Source organism: Corvus hawaiiensis, chromosome Z (genome assembly GCF_020740725.1).
Source record: "Corvus hawaiiensis isolate bCorHaw1 chromosome Z, bCorHaw1.pri.cur, whole genome shotgun sequence".
Classification (NCBI taxonomy): domain Eukaryota; kingdom Metazoa; phylum Chordata; class Aves; order Passeriformes; family Corvidae; genus Corvus; species Corvus hawaiiensis.
This window is the reverse complement of record NC_063255.1, coordinates 10338134-10359389: the sequence shown is the minus strand read 5'-3', so window position 1 is coordinate 10359389 and position 21256 is coordinate 10338134. Positions and strand designations below refer to the sequence as shown.

Here is a 21256-nt window from a genome sequence, read left to right as displayed (position 1 = left end):
GTGATTTGTGCACATGTCCCTGGTGAACTTCACTTCCTGTTTGAGCCTGTTCTCCTATTTCTGTTTATTTTTTTTCTCCCTTGCATTTTCATATCATCATGATATGAAATATGAAGCTTGTCTATACTATTGAACTACTGATTCTATACTATGGAAAAGGGTAGTAAGTCACACACTTTGACTCCTCCTGCCTGACACTCTTTCCCTTGAATTTAGCTGAATTTAAATGAGATGATGTTATTTCTGATGTAAGTAATTACTGAGAATCTTGCATTGTTTCAACTCTTGACATGTTGTTTGGAAAAAAAAAGCCTAGTGAAATAAATGTGACTGCCTTTTTAAACTGAATCACACAAATACTGAATCCCTTTTCCCCTCAGGTTTCTGCCAATGTGGGAATCTGTGGGAGTTCTGTGTGATTGAGGGTAGTGGTGAAATTAATGCATTTGAGAGCAGAAGTGTTTTATATTTGGTATTATCTGTGTAGTCATATTTTTCTAAGCACACAGCTTTTGAGAGACTGAGATAATCCCTGTGTAGAAGTTTTAACTAAAAGCTTACTGCTACTGCGTGTCATATTCAACATACAAAGACCATACAAAATGAAAGGACATTTTTGAAGGAAAAATAGAAAGGCTTTTCAAAAGGAAAAGAGATTTGTGTGACTGTTCTGGAGCACTTCAGTGAAATTAGGAAGTAAACCAAGTTTAAATGGGACTATTTGAGAATTTAGAGGAATTTTAAATGTGTTGCAATTCTGAGTCAGCACAAGGTGTCAGTTTCTACTAACTTGTTTTGTCTTCTGCCCCTCCTTTTTTCTCTTTTTAATTTGTCTTTTGCTGAGTTATTCAGTCTCTTCTGAAGGCAAGACAGGCTCCCCAGAATGTACATGTTCATGCCTGAAAATGCATTTGATTGCAGGTATCCTGAATTCTGCACCTCTGCTCTTGCCTGGTCGACATGCATTGAATGCAGGATTGCTGGCTGCCAGCATTGGTGGGATGGTTCCCTACCTGATTGATCCCAGTTACACCACGGGAATTACTTGCCTGGGTTCTGTGTCAGCACTCTCAGCTGTAATGGTAAGTCAAGGAATTGTAGAAAGTGAAGCAAGTTACATGAGGAGTTTATTCTCCAGTTTTGCAAGTTTCCTCTTCAAGGATTATATTTTGCCAGCCTGAGTCACAGTGGGCATGGTGCCTGCCGGTGTGGTAACTTGCAAGTAGCAACTGACTTTTCTAGATCTACCAGAACTGTTCCAGAGAGCTGGAATGCATTTATATAATTCCTTTTTGCAGCTATTGATTAACGAAGCTTTTTCTGAAATAATGCTTTGTCCTATAAGACTTTTTGGAAAGATAATCCTTAAAATACTTCAAAGAGCTCTGGGTCTACAGATTATTATGATAACTTCTTAAGATTACTCGCCTGTGTAATTTCCCCCATTCACTCACACCAGTGTACACAAGTGTTGCAAAATTTGCCCTGAATATTGCAACATTCTGTAAACTGAGTCTTGCAAAGACTGCTCAGTATGAACTCCTTAATGGTATGAACAGTTTCATGGCGCTGGTAGGATATTTTTGCAAGTAAAAAAATACGTGACTAAGCACAGGATGAGGACAGTGGGGTACCTTCCTGTACTCTCTAAAACAGCAGATTTGGTAAGTCCACTCCTCAGGCCACAGCTTGAATACTTACACTGAAAATACTTGAATAAGTTCTATGTAACTTGAAAATTGCCTAGAAAAGTTGTGGATGCCCCATCCCTGGAAGTGTCCAAGACCAGGTTGGATGGGGCCCTGAGCAACATGATTTAGTGGGTGACATCCCTGCCCCTGACAGGGCAGTTGGAACTGAGTGATCTTAAAGGCCCCTTCCAACACCCACCATTCTGTGACTCTGTATTTATTTTTCAGTGCTGCAGGTAGAGTGTCTTGTCTGGGTGTCCTCCTTAGTCACTGCTGACACTAAAGTATTTTCTTTCATTTCCAGGGTGTCACTTTAACAGCAGCTATTGGAGGTGCTGATATGCCTGTAGTTATTACTGTCCTGAACAGTTACTCTGGATGGGCTTTGTGTGCCGAGGGCTTTCTGCTGAACAACAACTTGCTGACCATTGTTGGTGCACTCATCGGCTCCTCTGGGGCCATCCTCTCTTACATCATGTGTGTGGTAAGAAGTCAACAGAAACTGTGCTTGTTTGCTGAGTAACGAAAGAACTTTTTAAACCATGTTTTTTAGGAAGATAAGCTATTGGATCTCAAGCTGCTAGGTGTCGATAGACTAGAACATTCTTGATTGAAACTGTTGGAGCAGATATCAGTCATTTTTCTTTGGTTTGGTCAGAGACATATCTCAAAACTGAGGGAAGCCCCTTGCATTCACTTGTGCATTAAGGGTTTGAATCTGGGCTCAAACAAGTATGATTACTTGTGGTCAGCAATTTATTTTTTAGTCATGTACCTCTGAAGCGTGGTTAAATTTAAGCTAAATTTAATACATAGCAGGAGATACTTTTAAGTATTGTGTTCGTTTAAAAAGCTGTTAGTCAGCCAATAATTTACAGTTTGGTGTTTGGAGTGCAGGAAGATACGCTCTTTTCTTCAGAGCAGCTACTTTGGAGTACCACGGGGTGGCAGCAGGCTTAGAGGAATTCAGTGCTGATGCGACTGTGTGTTGCAATCTTGAACTTCTACTCGATGTGTGAGTTGTATTGCACTGTTAGTAACGACCTCCCTTTTTCTGGAACATTTGTATAAAAATCTTGTATTCAAAGATGGAGAGATAGTGGTTTAAAGAAAACTGTTCACAGTGCAACAGCTGCCAGCCTCCTCATTCTCTGTTGGGTAATTCTGCTTCATTTCTGCCCTTGCACTCTTGTATGATCAATGCCACTGTTCTCCTGTCTGATATGTTTTCCTCTGGTCAGCTCTGGCTGTCGTCTTTTACTTCGTCTCCACTAATAAATAGTATTGTTACCATGTTAGGAATGCCCAGCATCATTTTTTTCATCTTTCTTGAGGAAGAATTTCAGAAAAGCTTAAAAAGGTATTCTTGTGCAGCTACATGAAAGTGAGTTCCAATGAACAATTCCAGGTATGAATTTCAAAGAATCTTATTATTTCTTGAAAATTTTTTGTCTCCTTATCAAAAGGAAATCAAATTATGTAGCTTATATATTTAGTTGTATACATTCAGGAATTTAGTCCAAATCAGTAGAAAAATAGTGCTTATGGGTAACACAGGTATGAAAACTATGTTCTTTAAAGATCAAATTCTTGTAAATCTTAGGGAAAATATTAACTGTTTGGTACGTATCTACCAGTAATGCATTCTATACCTAATTTTTCTTTTACTGTCTCCTTCTTCTCTTAATATTGCTCACCTCTCTTAGTACTCACAAGAGAGTTTTGAAATTGCAACCAACTTGCAGTTGATTGGAAGAACCGAGGTAAATAGGAAGCTTAGGAGAGTAGTTAGCGTAATAGTTATGCAGTGACAGAGTGGCTTTCCTCTCTTTCTCCAATTTCAGGAAGTTTAGTTTCTGAAGTAGTATTCTAGAAATCTTGTGCTGCTTTATATAAGCTTAGACAACTAAAGTTCATCAACCAGTAAGATGAAAATTATTTTGTATGATTTCTGCACAATAAGCAGAACAACTTGTTTCTAGCCCAGCAAATTTTTTTCTGCTTTACTTCCCTTAATGGAGATCATTACTTTTTAAAGCATTTTTATAAACAAGGGATTCACTATCATTGTCTTGAAGCTGCATTTCCAGAGAAAGAAATGCTCAAGAGTTTCAGTAAATTCTGCTTTAGGTGTTGCAACCTCTCCTAATGATGCAACAGTTTTCCCTTCCCCTTTTTTCCTTCTTTTTTTTTGTTTGGTTTGGTTTGGTTTGGTTTTGTTATTTCCCCCTATTATTTAGTATGATTTCTGTCAAAACCATTATATATATTGATACTTATCTAGTACAGGTGAGAAGGTATTTGTGGAAACATCTTAATGGTTGAAACCATATTTTTACAATATTTTAATTTACTTTGAGAGATAAAACTTAATCATCCAAAGCCAGTTCAGCTAATCTCCTAAAGCTTCAGTTGATAAAATTGGCCAGTATGTGTTTAGATAACCACTTAGTTTTTGTGTTCATATGTGCTTGATTTTCCACCTATCTCTCTGTTGTACCTGTTAGTAGGGGGAGTTAAAGACAGAAAATTTAACTTCAAAAGCAAAAGCCTGTACTGTTTGCTCATCCTGTGAATTGTGACTCTTCTAAGACACCAACACAATACATCTTCAGAACACTTGATTGTTAGCATGTCTTTGTCCCTCCTTTTTTCCCCAGAGGGGAAACTTGATGATTGCAGTTCTGGTATTAGAATTATTATGGGATGGGCAAGAAACTTAAGGTTGAAGAGGAGCCATTAACTGGGTGGGTGAAACAGAGCAAGAGAAGGTACAAACCGTGTTAGTCTTACAAATTGTATGCTGGCCACTCATGTGTACTAGCTGTGTAGTTTCTGTGGGCACAGTGGAAGCACTTGCTGTTCTCAGGATTCAGGTGTTCGGTTTTCCCTGGACTGTAAGCTCCTGACCATTGTTACCTGTCTATGCACAGCACAGAGGGCTTTCTGCCAGTTGTTGGATTATCAGTGAATGATGAAGCCTGCACTTTAAATCTCTGTATTTGTGGTCTGTGGTGGTAAAGAAGGTGGAAGAGGCTACAGAAGAGTTTTCACACTGTCCCAGCTATGTTGGCTAACTGTTGCTTGATAAGGTCTTGGCTCTCCTTGGAAGGGAAAGTTCTCTTGGAACCACTTGTTCTCTTGGAAGAGAAGTTCTTGGCTCTTTGCAGTGGAGCCAGGCAAGGGTGCTTCAATCTCATGCTTGCTTTTGGCTGATTCTCAGATTTCTGATAATATTTTATCTTCTTTTTTTTCCCTCTTTGACTTGGTCTAACTGTTGTCTTTTGGTTTAGATATGTGTAGAAAGTGCTTTGCTTCTGGTAAGCTTGGCATGTGCAACATCTGAAGAGGGTATTTCTCTGTCTAGGCTGTCTTACCTGACACATAACTGCTGTAATGTTGTGATCATGCCAAAGGCAGTGTGTTCTTAGGGCATGTGAACTACTGTGTGGTGCAGACACTAAAAGATGTTGATTTCACTGTGTTTGTGTGTGTCCCTTACAGTATCTGAAATAGTGATGACTGACCAGGAAAAACAAAAGTTCTAACATCACCATTCTGCTTAATTGCTAGATGATGAATTTCAAGGAATGGCACATCTTCTGAGGCTGTAGCAAAAAATCTGTGGAATTGCATGATTTGAAATATCAGTGGAGAATGGACATCTGGAAGCACACTTTTATGAGGGTGATTCCTCCCACTATGTGTGTTTCTCCAGATCCATTCCTAAATTTTGTCTTGGTTTCTCAGCTAGTACAGAAGATATATGACACATGTGTAATTAAAGAAGCAATTTATCTGGTTCCTCTCCTGCTTTTAAAGGTTTTTTTTTTTCCCCTGCAGTTACAAGTTTTGCCTATTTCCAGTTATTGACAGATATTGCTTTGGGACCACAGACACAAGTAGACATGCCAGAAAAAGCATTTAGCCAATGGCTTTTCCTGGCTATGTGTCTAATGGAGCCAGGTTTTCAGGGTGTGTTCTTCTCAAACCTAGTTAAAGTTTTCCTTTGGTGGTCAGCCAGTAAGTTAATGGTCCCCTTCAGTTCTTTACAGTGTGGCTGGTTTTGTGTGGCTTTTGTGTTTTCCTGTCTTGTTGCTGTAGGAGTTTTGCTCCAGTACTACCTATAAGAGCTTTGTGGATTCCATGCTGTCATGGAGCAGTGCTGTGCTTACATGTCAAATTGGTTAAAAACTATGGGAAATATCTTTCAAAAATTTTGTGTGTGTATATATATGAATGTAAAAAAATTTTTAGAAATTCTGGCATCAAATGTGCATTCCTTTATATTCCTCTCTTTTAAGAACAAAAAGAGACCAATATTTGCTATTTGTGTTGTTTTGTTTTTTGTTTAGGGGAAATGTTGGTGCTCTCCCATCACATGTGTAATGTAGCGTGTTTGAAGCGGATGTTTGGTGATTGCTGTGTTAAACGGCTTTAAAGAGCCTGTTTTAAAAGGCTTTGGGTCTTTTTAAGAAGGCAAAACCAGCATATAAAGACTATTGTCAGAAAGCCTTTAATAATTTTCAGAAAATTTTTTCAGCAGTTTTCTTTGTGGACTCTCACTTTTATTTTTGAATTTCATTTTTATATGATCAAAACCATCCTGTCTTTCAGGCTATGAACCGTTCCCTTGCAAATGTGATTCTTGGTGGCTATGGCACTGCGTCAACAGCTGGTGGGAAACCCATGGAAATTACTGGAACTCACACAGAAATCAATGTGGACAATGCAGTTGAAATGATAAAAGAAGCCAATAGTATTATTATTACTCCAGGTAAGACTTTCTTGACTTATACAGCAAGATGTTCAGAGAATGTATTATTAAAAAAAAAAGATCCCAACCAAACAAAACCACAAAACAAATGAAAAGACTGTAGCCTGAAGATGCAGCATGGCAGCAGCATGTCAAATGTTGACTGGATCCATGTGATTTGTTTTTGTTCCCGGGTCAGTTGTCATTCCTCTGTACAGAGATATGTGCCACTTAATTTTTCTCTGTGTATGTCTCTTCAACCTTTGTCCTTCTTATTTGCATTTTAAAATCTTCAGAACAAAAACTATCTTTAAAATTAAGCTTACACCACAACAGCTGTACAGAAAATTAACTGTGAATTTCCAAGCAGTACCACAATACCAGTGGTACCAATACATCTGTCTGTTAAATTCCTGAAAGACAGGATTTTGTTTACACTTCTCATGTATGTGCTCAATTCTCCACTGGTTTATGAAAAAAAAAAAAGGCAAAAAACCCCCATCAAAAATGTAGTTAATATAAATAATGTAATTAAAGTAAAAAAACCCAACCTGAAAACCAAAAGCTGAGCTGGTCTGAATCTATTATGTTGGCTGTTCATGTTGTTCAGTAGCACATTCCCTGATAGGAAAAAGTCAGGTAGGGGACAGTTCAAAACTTCACCTTCAACTGAATGGCATGACTATCGTGTTAAACTCATTTTAGCACTGGAATGTGAAGAATGCTAAAATACAAAGTCATCTTTCATTTTGCTTCAACTTTAATGAGACCATCAGTCAGGCAGAGTTCTAATTTGGGAAGTTACTTTGTTTCTAGTGAAGCTTGCAACCATCTTCAAGGAGTTTGCCTCTTTCTCCTGTGGTCAAAAAACCTTCAGGACACCATTAATAATATATGCTCTTTGTTTTTCTCCTGGATATAGTTGCTCTGATGAATTAGCTCAGACAGAAAGACTGAAAAGATTGTTTACTGCTAAAAGCCATATCCAGCTACTGGATTTGCATTACGCAGATTGAAATTCTGTTGAGGATAATGGTTGTGAAGTAACCTAGCAATTGCCCTTTTATCAATTTTTCAAAATACCTGTCTGCAACATCATTTTCTGATAGTGAAAGAAACATGTATTTTTGTAAAGGTGAAATTAGTTGCTTTAGTTTGACTGGTCAAATCACTGCACTGTAAATGGTCAGGAGATCAAAAAAGAGATTAATTACAGTGGGCAGGCTGTGAATATATGAGAATCTGATGTGTATGTATTTATTTTATTTATTTTTAATTATAAGAGCTTCTCTTTGTGTCTTTTTGTCTCTTGTTGTCTACAACTAGTCTTTCTGCAGTAAAACAGGAAAATAAGTTAAAATTTTGAAATTCTTTCAGGTTATGGTTTGTGTGCAGCAAAAGCTCAGTACCCAATAGCTGATCTGGTGAAGATGTTGAGAGAACAAGGGAAAAATGTCAGGTAAGTGCTTTCCTTCATGATAAGTATTACAGCTGGTTTGGTTTGGTTTGGTTTTTTCATTAAAACCCCCTGCAAGTCTTAGTTTTGGTTTAATTTTTTTTTCAGCATTGACACAGGCACAGAATAGCAAAGTTAAAGAGATTTCTGGATTGTCTAGTTCATGCAGCCCCCTTGCTCAGATCAGAATCAACTGGAGAAGTTGCCTAAAATCTTTTCCAATTGGATTTTTAATATCTTGTCTCCACAGATAGAGAATGACAGCCTCTTTGGGCAGTTTCGTATGATGTTCAGTCATCCTTAGGGTACAACTGATTTTTCCCATATTTCAATTTGCAACTGTTGCCTCTTGCCTGTTCCCTGGATACCCCTGAGAAGAATCTCGCTCTGTCTTTTTTATTGCCCTCCATCTGTATTTATACAGAGCGATAAGATTCCCTTAATCTTTCTCTTCTGCAGGCTGAAGAATCCCAGTTTTCAACCTCTCCTCTTGTGGCAGATACTCCAAATCATTTAGCAACTTAGACTTATGGGGTTACCATAAGAGTTTACTATGGCAAGCAAGACTGCTATTAGAGTTCTTTAAGCATTGCTTAAAAGGATTATGGGAGTGCATGTCTCCACTCTCAGAACTTATTCTGCTGGAGTGCTGCTCCAAAAAGCAGAGATAATTTTTAGGTTGTCAGTATTGGCCTCATGTCCTTTCCTCCTTCAGTTTTTCTGTAGACCTTATAGATTCTGAAAGTACTGGAAAGAAAACATTATGTCTTTCTTGCTGATTGTTTGAAATTTTGCTTGTTTTCTAATTATGATAACTTAATATTTTAAAATCAATCGAGGCTCAATTTTCATTTCAAACAAGGTATTTTGGCAGATGCTGGCTAGCCAGACTCATTCTCTCATTTCCATATGTTTATTTCAATTAGATGGTGACTTCCCTTTGGCATGAGTTCTCTAGTAATTAGCGTTTTTTTGGTTTTGTTTTTCTTCTTCCACTACTTTTCCAACCTTATTAAAAAGTTGCTTGTAAGCTTTTGCAGTGTGTTACAGCATTGTGTTGGATAACACAACACAGAGTTCTAGGGCTTAGCAGCAACTATTTGTTACTGTTTAACCAGGATTTTGCATATAAAATTGCTTTATGAATGTATTTCTTCATGCATACATGAGAAATGAGGGTGTGTGGTGGTGTGTTTGCTTCCTGGAGCAGTCTTTACACCTTGTTTCTCCATGTTTAGCAACAGCTCTGTGTGTGTCCAGATTGCATTAAAACATTTGAAGACGCCTTAGTTGTGCAACAAAAAAACCTCTTTCATGGCTAATGCAATGACAGTCTTGTATACTTCTGGCTTTCCTTTCAGGGCTTCCTTGGGGGGTTAGCTTTTTCTTGACCAACCTTGGTGAAATAAAAAAAAATACTGTTTTTTCCTTTTATGTTGGTTTTGAAAGGGAGAAAAGTGAATGAGTCCTTGAAATAAATAGCTTGTACTTGAAATGAGTCAAATTCAGGAAGGAATCACTGCAGTGGTTACCTAGTATTTTAATGAAATAAATCTGTATTTACAGTTTGTGGTAATTCAGGCCTTTCATCACTTTGCTGAGCTCCCATGGTGTTCATTGAGTGCAGCTGTTGTCCTCTGGTTTCAGTAGGCCTGGAGTGCCTTGGGACCCTAATATACTCGCCATCCAGATGTAGTGACACTCTCACACACACGCTGTGGCGGGCTGCCAGCATGGACACGGGATTGCATCAGTCTGTAGTGCCCATCGTGTGCCAAGAAAAATTGCGACTGTCATATGGTCTGTTTTTTTGCTTCATGGCTCACCACTGATCCAGAGAAGCTGTTGTTTTAATTTGCTTTGCCTATAGCCATAACATTCTCAGTGAAGACCGCAGATTATATAACATGATGCGTAACCTTTGACTAGGATTTAAATTTAGAAGTACAGGAGAGTTTTTGGAAACTTTAGACTGTTTTAGTTACTCAGTTGCATAGCTAACATCGTCGCTCACTTGAGATGGTCTTGCAGCAGATCACATCTTTAATGCATTAGTAAAGTCACAAAGAAAGCTGGCTATTACTGAGCCTTGAGTATAGCTTTCCCTTGTCATGGATGGGTAAACAACAAAACTTTTTATAGGCTAAATCCCATAGCCCCGAGAATCTATTGGCCTTGGAGAGGAAATGGCTGTTCTACAACTGGTGTTGTATTTCTGCAAAGTTAGAACTAAGTAAATTGTTGAAAGTTCTTGCCTTACCAAAGTTCATTAGCCACATGTTATGTCGTTTGTAGAACCCCGGTTGTGAAATTCTGATTTTTTCTATATAATAAAATTATATTCTGTAGTAATTTTGTATATAGAAGCATAATTACAGTCTAAAACTGTATGTGCTCATATGTGCAAGGGTTGTTGATGCTCTCCATATCCACATCAAGTTAACTGTCCTAGTTTTTACCACAGTATGACTTTCCTGAGATATTCTCTTTCAATGTGTTTTGTTTTCCTGCATCGTAAGATGTTCTTGATAAGAAAAAAGCATTTTTGTATGGAAGGACTCTTAAAATTGTGCTTTGCGTAGACTTTCTAAATAATTTCATAGTTAATAAGTTGATTTTCTGGTAATTCATAGTTGAGAGACATGCACATTGCTGTTTTAACGGCCTTTCAAAATAGTTGCTAGTAAGTTAGTGTTTTGGTTTGGGGTTTTTTTAACCTACTTTTTATAGGTAGATATCTTGAAGGACTTGGATTTCTGTGTTTTGATGCTGGAGAATGTAATTACTTTTTAACACATGAAAACAAGTTTTCTGTATTTTTGAAAATGTGGTAGTATTGATTTAGTGTTGTACCTATGGTTTTTGATTTTTTTTTTTTTTTTCATTGATTCTGCAAGGATTCATCTGAGCTCTAGCAAATGTGTTTAGGATTCTGGTTTTTTCCTCCACTGTTTAATTTCTTGAATGTAATAGAATGTGTGCTTGGGTATCAGTTACACATTTATCTGCAAATTAATAAATAAGACTGATTACCTACAATTGTTTATGGTATCAATTTAAAGCCATCATCTGTTGTAGCTCTACATGAAAATCTAGAAGAATTTTAAAGGATGAGCTGTTAAGATGCTGTCCCAAGCAGCCTTAACACATAAGTAGCTCATGCATGCAAGATGGGAGTTACTGTCACTGGTGAGCAGCGGCAAAGGAACAATGTGTGCTGGTGCAGGTTTCTGGGAAACTGAGTTATACACAGCACAAGAATACAAAGTGTGTACCGATGTGTCAGTTCTTGGTTTGTTGTAATTGACTTCAGCGTGTGGGTTCTGACTTACTAATGCTGCAGATGAAGGACAGCTGGAGCCCAACAGGTCTGTTTAGCTCCAGTGGTTTATTGAGGTAGTTAGAACTAGCAAACCATGCAGAGCCTGATGGCTTCTGCGAGGATGCAGCTATAGCTGCATGCTCCTGGGGGAGTATTGCAGGTGTGCTATTGGTTCCATATGGGTCAGCTTGCCTCTGGATGACCTTACTAGGTCAGCATATGATGCTTTGTGGAAGCGGGCTTTTGTTTTTTGCTTGTATTTGGGTTCTTGGGAAGGCTATTGGACTGAGCTAAGATTCATCTGGATCTTGCCCCTGCTGTCATAAACTATAGTGGTTGGAAATAGGGAACCAGTATCAGCCCTCATTTAACTGTATGTAATTTAGCTATCTAACTCAATTTAAATTTAACTGACTTGACTGCTGGAGAGCCACCGAGCTTGGTCCATGGGACTGGTTTTGGGGGCATATGTTGCTTTAGGCACGACACCAGGTCTAAACTATCTGGGCTAGCTCTGTGTGTTGATGCTTGTAACCTACAGAGTCATCCATATGTGTGATGAACATTATACTGTGATACTCTGAAGTCATGCTGCACTGCAACTGTTACATGGCAGAATTCAAGCTGTGGAATATCTGAGTGATGCTCTTCTTCATTCATCTAGTTTGTTGGTGGTTTTTTTCACTTCCTGTTACCTAGAATAATGGATTGTTGTTTGCACTGAAAACAGAGCTGCAAAGAGGTGTCTAAATAAAGTGAATGAGATGTGAGGAACTTCAAGTGAGGCAAAACCCTTGGGCAAATACAGCATTTAAAGTGTTGAGTAAGCTAAATTAGGCACCAGCCAGATGTTACTTTGCTCTGCCCAGCTTTGTTACAATGACAGGAACCCTATCTTTACATGGATGAAGTGATCCTGAAACACTTCTGCACTGGGTTAGGTGCTGCTCTTTTGAGCCAGCTCTTTCAGTATTGATTACAAGAATGTTATCCAGCCAGCTGTCATAAAGATAGATACTGACTTTATGAGCTGTATGAGAAATAATTTCTATTCTGAGATTTTTTAGTCATTTTTTGTGCTATAGTTGTCTTTTTGATATTACTAACTTCATACTTATTCCGCCACCTTCAGTCCTTTCTATCCCACTCAACTCCAGATGAAGTGTTTTCTGTGCTGAAAGTGCTAGATATGTGTATGTCAGGAGTTTTAGATATTTAGCCTACATTTAAAATAAAATGCTGCACTTTTTGTATTACTCGAAAAAGTTTGAAACGTAAACTCGTGTGCTGTGTTGTCTTTATAAAACGAAAAGGTATCTAGTAGAGGCTGGTTAAGAAAGTTGAATATCCTTGCTTGATGCTGTTTATCTATGAAGTGTGAGTAGTGAGGTGATGTGCACTTCACGCTTGATGCGCCAACCTAACGTAGTTCTTGTGCTCGAGGCACGAGCTCTGGCGTGCCCCAGGTCAGACAGAGTCCAGCTGCGTTACTTCTGTGCGTTGCTGAAGCGACTTCGGCATCAGGAAAAGAGCTGCTGGCTGAGCTGGCTAGCTGGCTTCTTTGCAGAGGGAACACGGCAGGAGCCGTGGTATCGGCTCACATTAGCTCGGAGACAAAGGAAGAGAGAGGCTGTTCTGGTCTGACTCCTAACAGGTTTATTGTGAGAAGTTTCGCAACCCGAACAAGCTCGGAAGGGATGGAATGCGATGGGAAGCCCCCCCGAGGCTCATCCTCAGTTTTATAGGCAATTTGAAAACCGCAGCGAAAGGGGGAAACAACCAATGAGTTACAAGCCAGGGGCAGGATACAATGTAACAAGAACCACTGGGGGAAACTGAGAGGCGGGGGTTATTACAAAGAACCAATGAACGACGGAGTAACCGGGAATTTTCCCGAACTGGGGGAGGCGGCTTGTACCCGGGCACCGCCTGGGGGGGTGCGGCTTAGGCTTCTGAGCCACCCATCGACCCACCCTCTGAGTCTGCCTCTTTGGGAACTCGATCCAGGGAATGGGCTGGGATTGATTGGCATCACGCTGCCCCAGCCCCGCAGTGGGGTGGGTCACAGCAACACTTCAGTATTTGACAATTGGTGGTGGTAAGCAAGGCCCACCTTAGGTTGTCAGGGTCAAAAGAAAAAATTTCTGTTGAATTCTGTATTTCAGTGAAATACCGGGATAACGTTTCAAGTCATACACAACCTGATTGTTGCTATGTGTTGAGGTTTAAGATTTCTTCTTGATTTATAAACAAACCAACCAACCGAAGGGAGTTCCTGCATAACTGATGGCAAAAGAATATCAAAGAAACTTGGCAATTTTTCCTTGAAAGCATTTTTACTGTAAAACATGTTTCCCTTTAAAATAATTTCTGTGTTAAATTTTTGCGTATGAATGAGATTCATGTTATGAACATCTGAGAGAGCATATGTAACAAAATGTTCCTGCTGAAATGCACATAGCTTTGAAGAACTGCTGCTGTTGTGAGTTGGAAGCAAAATTGATGCTTTTATTAGACAAGTTATGAGCCATTAAGGATTTTAGGTATCTATTTTCCATGTTTACCTGAATTCTGCTTTCTATTGGACAGGCTGATTTCACTCCAGAAGTGTGTAAATGTTACCTTGTGACATTAATTAAAGCCTTAGAGAAGCCATGTTTTTTAATTATTCTTTTTGACATTCTTGCACATCCAATTTCAAGTAGTACTGGCAAGCTACTGTCATATTTGGTTAACAGTCTCGTACAAGCAGACTTTTGGGAGTCACTTCAGTATTTGTCCAAAAAAGCTTTTGTATGAGCAGCTTTCTCAAACTTTGTGAATATGCAGTATGTAGTTTCAAGCAGAGTCTGTCAGAAGTCTCTAACTACTGATGGTTCATGCCATAACTCTTCCTGCATGAAGATAATTTGTTCCTTTCTTTTCTTCTTTCCTTGCCTCTTGCCAGGAATGGTGAAGTCAAAGGTGAAATTCATCCTCTTGGCAGCTTAAATTTTGGCTTTCCAGCCCTTGAAATAAGATTGTATGTGTATATAGTACTTAATAGAAACCTCACGAGTATTTTGTTTTGTGTACTGCCAAAGCAGCTTTGGTCACAAAGGCACTCAAATAATTTTATTAGACACAAAAGAGAATTTTGTTGGAAAATCTGTTTTCACTGCCAGAGGAGTGATGAGTTTTCTCAAGGGTACTTCAGAATAAGAGCTCTCCTACTGTACTTTTAGTGATTGAATTTGGTATACTTAAGGTCTAGCTGCAGTACTACACATGGCTTGTGCTACTGAGTGAGTGGTGTGAAACATAAGCTGTTAGTAATTTATGCTGTATATTTGCTCTCCTTCTGATTCTAGGTATTATCCTTTGCAGCAGGGTCCCAAATGTTTACTAGCTGAATACAATCTATTCCCTTTCTTCTTTAAAAGCATTCCTTTTAAAACTAGCTTTTATCCTACTGTTCAACCCAGAGCTTAAAGTTGTAGTATATCTAGTATTATGTGGATTAATCATATGTCCTTAATTTTGTTGCTGGAGTTCCAATTGTCTCAGTTTTGTATTGTATTAATGTTGCCTTGATGATGGAGTGCTCAGTTGCCCATTTAAGGATGTATTTGTACAGTCTTCAATTACCAAGTGATCTATGTTGATTGGACTGTGACTTGTGGTCCATCAGTGATGTGTTATCCATTCCCATCGCGGTGGAGTTGAAAATAGAAGTATGTGTCATGGCAAGTTGGTTTATTAGTCTTTCTCTCATTTCTGAAGAAGTCTGAATAACTTTCATTTAATTCCTGACTTACTTGGATTTCTGTTCAGAAACTTCTGTTCCAAAATGCAAGAATTCAAAAATCCTCTTTTTTTCTTGGCTATTTTTCTTCTCTTCCAAAGTATACATAGGCTTCTGAATTAAACATTTATCTTCAGCCCCATACAATGTTCATCTGAGGCACTTCTGGCATGAGTGAGTCAGCATTCTATCTGGTGATAGCTCCAGAAATGGAAAGACAGAAAGTACACAGGACAGTAGACATGGATATGCCTTGCTTGTAAGGGCCAGTAGATGATCAGAAGAGTACCAACATGAAACAGATGCTTCTAACCAAATATGTCCTTGGTGGTTGCTGCTAAACCAGTTTACATCTCCATTCTGGCTTTTTCAGGTTTTTACTCTTAGAGAACTGCATGCATGCTGAGCACCCCAGGTGCCACCCTGTTGGTCTGTCTGAAGTTTTAGTAACTCATGAGCAGTGTATTTTCTCTAAGTTGTTTTTGAGCTGTTCTGAAAACATTTTTTAAAATGTTTATGCTTAAACTGTTACAGTTTCTTAGGTCTCAACCTTTTCACTCCCCCTCCTTTTTTTGTCCTCTTTTCATTTCTTCCTAAGGTCAATCATAAGACGAAAGTGGCATGTTAACCTAATTCGGCAAGGCATTGTCTTGTGCTTGAAGTAGAGTCCCTGTTAACTTTTCTGTTGAAGTGTTTCTTCATACAAGTGTTTCTTGTACATACTCTAGAGATACCTGAATCAATAAAGTCATTTGCCAAGGGGTTTTGCTTCAGAAAGGTGGCATGGTCTCTTGCCTTTTTCATGGTGAATTTATTTAGTCTGTGGTGTTTTCAGTGATGTAAGGGACCTGAAAAACATATCAATATGAATGGTAGTTTTACAGTTAAAAGGTTCATTTGTAAAATCCCAAAAGAATCTGTCACAAGACTTGAAATATGGTACTGCTTGGAAGCTGAACTGTTAAAGTTTAACAGTTCCATTTTATTAATTGCCATTTGTGCTTATACTTAAGAACTTCTCAGCCTTGTAAGTCACAGGTGACAATTTTAATGTATTAAACAAAGTGGTCCAAATTTATTAATGGGATTTTTTCCCTTTTAGGTTTGGTATTCACCCTGTGGCTGGTCGTATGCCTGGTCAGCTGAATGTACTGCTAGCAGAGGCTGGCGTTCCCTATGATATTGTACTGGAAATGGATGAAATCAATGAAGACTTCCCAGGTTAGCATGTGAGCCATAAGTTTCCAGTAGATTGGATGATATATTTGATTTTGTTTTTGCACTGCACAGGGATTTTTAACAATAGAAAGTCAAGAAGTCAAGCCATTCAGTTTCTTTTTATAGAGGACTAGAAGTCTTTTTAGGTGGGAGGGAAGTGGGGAGGAGCTTTTTTTTTTTAATTGCTTGTAGCTGTGAAGTAAATGGCAAATGCTGTATCTTTATTATCTCTGTTACTGCCCTGTCCCCACAGAGGAAAACTATTGTAACTTTTTTAGGTCAGGTATTGTGGATAACTTGACCCTGTCGTGTCTTGCAAACCTGTATATCACTGTACTGGCAACTTCTTGCTTTCTTACATCTTTATTTAAAAGGCAGAAGGTTGCCAGTAAAAGGTTTTTCAGAAGAATATTCAAAAGAAAAGTGAGGCACAAAAAAATTTGAAAGTGATGATAGTATGTGTGTATTCAACCATATTTAAAAATCAAAAGGATTTAAATTTTGTCTGTCAGGGTGGTCTGATGAGTCCCTTGGAATTGGGTTGTGGATGATTGCATCTTGTTGGAGGTAGCTGGCAGCACATTTGAATTCTCACATATAATTTGCCCAAGAAGTTTGTAAAATACTTGTGTGCATACTGTCTCCATAAATGTTTGTAGAGTAGTTAACCATTAGGGGTTCTTCTGCCTAGAAATATCAGATTTTACACAAAAATGTGCATCAGCCTCAGTGGTCAGATTTCAGATAATTTTTCATCAGTGTCATTTTCTTTGTCTTGCTGCAGAAACTGACTTGGTCCTTGTAATTGGTGCAAATGATACAGTTAATTCAGCAGCTCAGGAAGATCCAAACTCTATCATAGCTGGAATGCCGGTTCTTGAGGTCTGGAAGTCAAAACAGGTGAGATTAACAGAGTTGAGTTATCACCTACCTTTAGCAAGATTTTAAAAACATGGTTTATAGGATAAGCTAACAAGATTCTTCCATTATTCTGGTTTCCACAAGAAGCTTTTCTCCAAGTTGTCCAACAAAACAGTCAGTGCTTTGCAAGTGTGATGCACTGTTTGTGATTCTATAATCATCATCAATGGCTTTAGTGAGACTAATTATGACTGCAATAGAAAAGATCAAATAGAGTGCTTCTACTAGGATGTGATTAGAATAAATGCTTACATCTGCAGCCCTGAAACATTTCTGTACAAATACCTGTTCTGTTGAGTTTATAGCTGATGACTTTAATACTGAGGTGGAAATACAAGAATTAATAATATGAGTAAATAAAATAATAATTAAAGAACAACAAACACCCCTCAAAACCCCCAAACAATGCATGGCTGAGTCGAATAGAGAGCTTAGACTGTCCAGGTTGAACCAACAGTTTAGTTACCTTAACAGTTTTGCACTGATCTTGTACTTGTGTTTCCTTGATGTGAAATCTTTGATACCTTGTTCTGAATGCAGTGGTGGCTTCAGCTGTTCTGTGGGTTATCCATTCAAGTACTCAGTCATGGGCACATCTGTTTATCAGTAGTGTGTGTAGCTATATATTGCAATTTGAGAAATAAACATGAACATAATTAAGGTAAAGCTTCTCAGTTTCTCTGCTGAAGGTGCCACAGTTAACTAATTTGACATTTAATAGCTAAAACTGGCTGAAAGTTGTTTTGAAGCCCCACGGGCACTTCAAAGTTAGTCTCAAAACCCTTCAATGTTATGGTTAGCAGTGCACATCTTGCTTTGACTTTATTACATGGAATAAAGTAAATGCATGTGTAATGTCCACAATCTCTTCATCTGAAATGTAACACTGTATTTAACAACAAAATATTTCTGAAATATCAATATCAATTTATCTGCTATATTAAAGTTTGAAATAGTTTCATAGCAGTGAGCACTCTGTTTTGGTCAGAGATGTCTCTTCCTCTTTCTTCATTTTTGGAGGTTGGTTTTGTGTTATCTTTGTTTGAGGAAGGATGGTAGCTGGGTGTTTTGCTGTTTCAAACATGAACTCTTTGTGTGCAGGTCATTGTAATGAAGAGATCTTTGGGAGTTGGTTATGCAGCGGTGGACAATCCCATCTTCTACAAGCCCAGTACTGCCATGCTGTTGGGAGATGCTAAGAAGACTTGTGATGCCCTGCAGGCCAAAGTCAGGGAATCATACCAAAGCTAAATATTGATTTATATTCTGCTCATATTTTTGACTACAGTTTTGTCACAGAGGTCACAGAAAATGAGAGGTGGAAGGACCTCTCACTGTCATAAGGCAGCTGGCTTTTGGAGAAGACTGCATTGACTCTTAGGAGATGTAGTTCAGTCAGGGGATATAGACTATTATAAAAAGATGGGCAGATTAGCCCTTCAAACTAAATCTCCAATGAGACAATGCATAAAAGAATGAAAATGTTCTTTATAAGGCCAACATTGTACTGTTACAAGAGGAAATTAATAACTCATAGCCATCTTTAAGTAGTTACTGACTTCCTCCTCCTTACTGTCTGTACTTCTGTCATGGAAATTCACTAAAATATACTGTGCCAAAACTGTATTCAGTCTTATCATCAAAGCTGGTTTTTGGCTGGTATGGACAATGCAACTGTTGATTTCATCAAAACTTAAATTTCAAACAGATGCAAGCAGAAGCAAATCCTTGCATGTCCCTTCAAACTCAGGACATTCTCTAAAATAGATGCTTACATGATTTGAGATCTAAGCATAATGTTCTTTTTCTTTTGGGGATTGTATGGATGCTGTGAATCAGGAACATTTTAGGAAAGTTACTTTTCTTTAAAATACGGTTCCACTTTTTTATGGTGCACACTTACGTTAAATGAAACACAGAATATCAGGCACTTGCCAAGTAATCTTCACGTCTGACAAGGAAATGTACATTTATTTGCATTGCTTAACTATTTTAAGCAGCTGCTAAATTCTCCATCTTTTTCAGTCTGTACCTTTTTAAGTGTCTGAGAAAAAAACATGGTCCAGTTCTGCACAGGCAGAAACCTGATCTGTTCACAGAATTTGGACCACAGTGTTTCAGTTTGTTCACCTAGACTTTTAATTGTACTTACTACTTTAAAACTTAGTGATGCTTTCTTAACTAATATTCTTGTGATGCTGAAAAAAACACTTTTGAACTCCTTCTCTATTCTGCTCTTGTGAGATCCCCCCTGGATTGTTGTCTTCAGCTCTAGGGCCCCCAACACAAAAAAGATGTTGACCTGTTGGAACAAGTCCAGAGAAGGCTGCTAAGCTGACCACAGGGCCTGAGCACCTCTCCTGTGAACACAGGCTGAGAGAGCTGGGATTGCTCAGCTGGGAGAAGGCGTTGCTGACACCTTATAGCACCTTCCAGTACCTAAAAGGGGCCCACAAGAGAGCTGGAGAGGGACTTTTCACATGGGCATGTCGTGAAAGGACAAGGGAAAATGGCTTCAAAGTGAAGGAGGGCAGGTTTATATTAGATGTTAAGAAATTCTTTACTGTGAGGGTGCTGAGGCACTGAGACAGGTTGCCCAGAGAAGCTGTGGATGCTCCATCCCTGGAAATGCTCATGATCAGGCTGTATGGGGCTCTGAGTAACCTTGTCTAGTGAACGGTTCCCTGCCCATGGGGTTCCAATTGGAACTGGATGATCTTTAAAGTCCCTTACAACCCAAACCATTCTGTGCTTCTACGTTTAAGATGCTGGAGTTCATTAGAATTTCTCTAAATAAATAAGCTATTGTTTGGACAGCACAGAAACATACTAAACATAAAATCCAGTGATTATTTGACTTCTTACTAATTTAATTAAAAGCACTATTTAATTTCCATAAGTCCAGCAAAGTTAAATTATGACATAGATTGCTGTTTTGTTTTTATTATATTAAGTATACTTGAGTGAAATTCAAATATTTGCCTAATAACATGAATTTGTCATATTTCCATAACGTCCACACATATTTCCATAATGATGTAACAACTGTCCATGGTGACAAAGGCCAAACAGAGATAACTGTCCTTGTGTTAGAAGCTATTCATATCTAGAGAAGACAAACTATTATGAAGTAAGTCTTGAAATTAATCCATCTTGGTCAATAGAACAAACTATTTTTTTTATTACACCATGTATAGAGACCTCATATAAAATACAGTACTTCTTCTTGGCTACCTCTGTTTTTATGTGAAGATCACTTAAAGCACAGATTTTGAATAGGTAGTACATTAAAAAATGTAATGATATACAGCAGATCTATCATTTTTGCAGATCTCTTTTCTATGATTTAACAAAAAAATTATCATGCATTAATATGTTATATTCTGCAGGAAAAGGCTTGTAACTGAATTTTAATTTAGAACATTGTGACAACCATATTTGAATGTAGCATGTATGGCCTCTTGATTTCATTGTGTTCAACCTTTCCTTCAGGTCTGCAAAAAATAGGAGGGAAATGGGAAAAGAGAGAAGACAAAGAAATAATTCTCCATCTCTCTCCCTCCCAGCTAAGCAAAAAAATGGGGGATTTGAAGGCATCTAACATCCTAATGCATTAATTTTTGTCTTGTCAAACTGGCTGCAGTATGCATCATGTCTCTGCTCATAGGTAGCTAATAAAAGATCCAGCTTTTCTTTAAAAAATAGCAAACAAGGGAGGGGGAACACTTTTTCATTTGTACTCGGAAAAAACCCCATACTGTTACTTTGGATCAATAGTACCAGGGTTCTCTTTAACATGTGCTTTACCATGGAACACTAGCTAATTGCTGAAGTGCTAATAAAAAGTCAGTTATTTTTCTCTGTTGATCACTGTCTTTGTTCTCTCCTGTTGTGTTTCCTGAGTAGTTAACTAGTCCAAGATTACTTTTGGAAGTTAAGAGACTCAAAGTGCCACCAAAGGATGTTGAGATTGAAGGCTGTAGTGAATTGAATGGAAATCATGGCAAAATATTTTTTTTTTTTTTTTAGTTGGTTCTTTACATTTTTTCCTTTTAGGTATGACTGTCATCTGACTGTAGGAACTTCACTTAGTTTTTCTAGTAAATGA

The 21256-nt window shown here is 38.2% G+C and overlaps 1 protein-coding gene across 1 annotated transcript in view; it reads left to right on the top strand.

The window, feature by feature from the left end:
- NNT (nicotinamide nucleotide transhydrogenase) overlaps window positions 1-21015 on the top strand; it is a 44400-nt gene extending 23385 nt beyond the window's left edge. Inside the window, exons 16-22 of the mRNA XM_048292969.1 lie at window positions 922-1082; window positions 1996-2175; window positions 6309-6468; window positions 7825-7906; window positions 16112-16230; window positions 17012-17127; window positions 18250-21015. Coding sequence (XP_048148926.1) covers window positions 922-1082; window positions 1996-2175; window positions 6309-6468; window positions 7825-7906; window positions 16112-16230; window positions 17012-17127; window positions 18250-18399 — 968 coding nt within the window. The 3' untranslated portion in view covers window positions 18400-21015. The remainder of the gene's footprint in view (window positions 1-921; window positions 1083-1995; window positions 2176-6308; window positions 6469-7824; window positions 7907-16111; window positions 16231-17011; window positions 17128-18249) is intronic.
- Window positions 21016-21256: the final 241 nt, after the last annotated feature.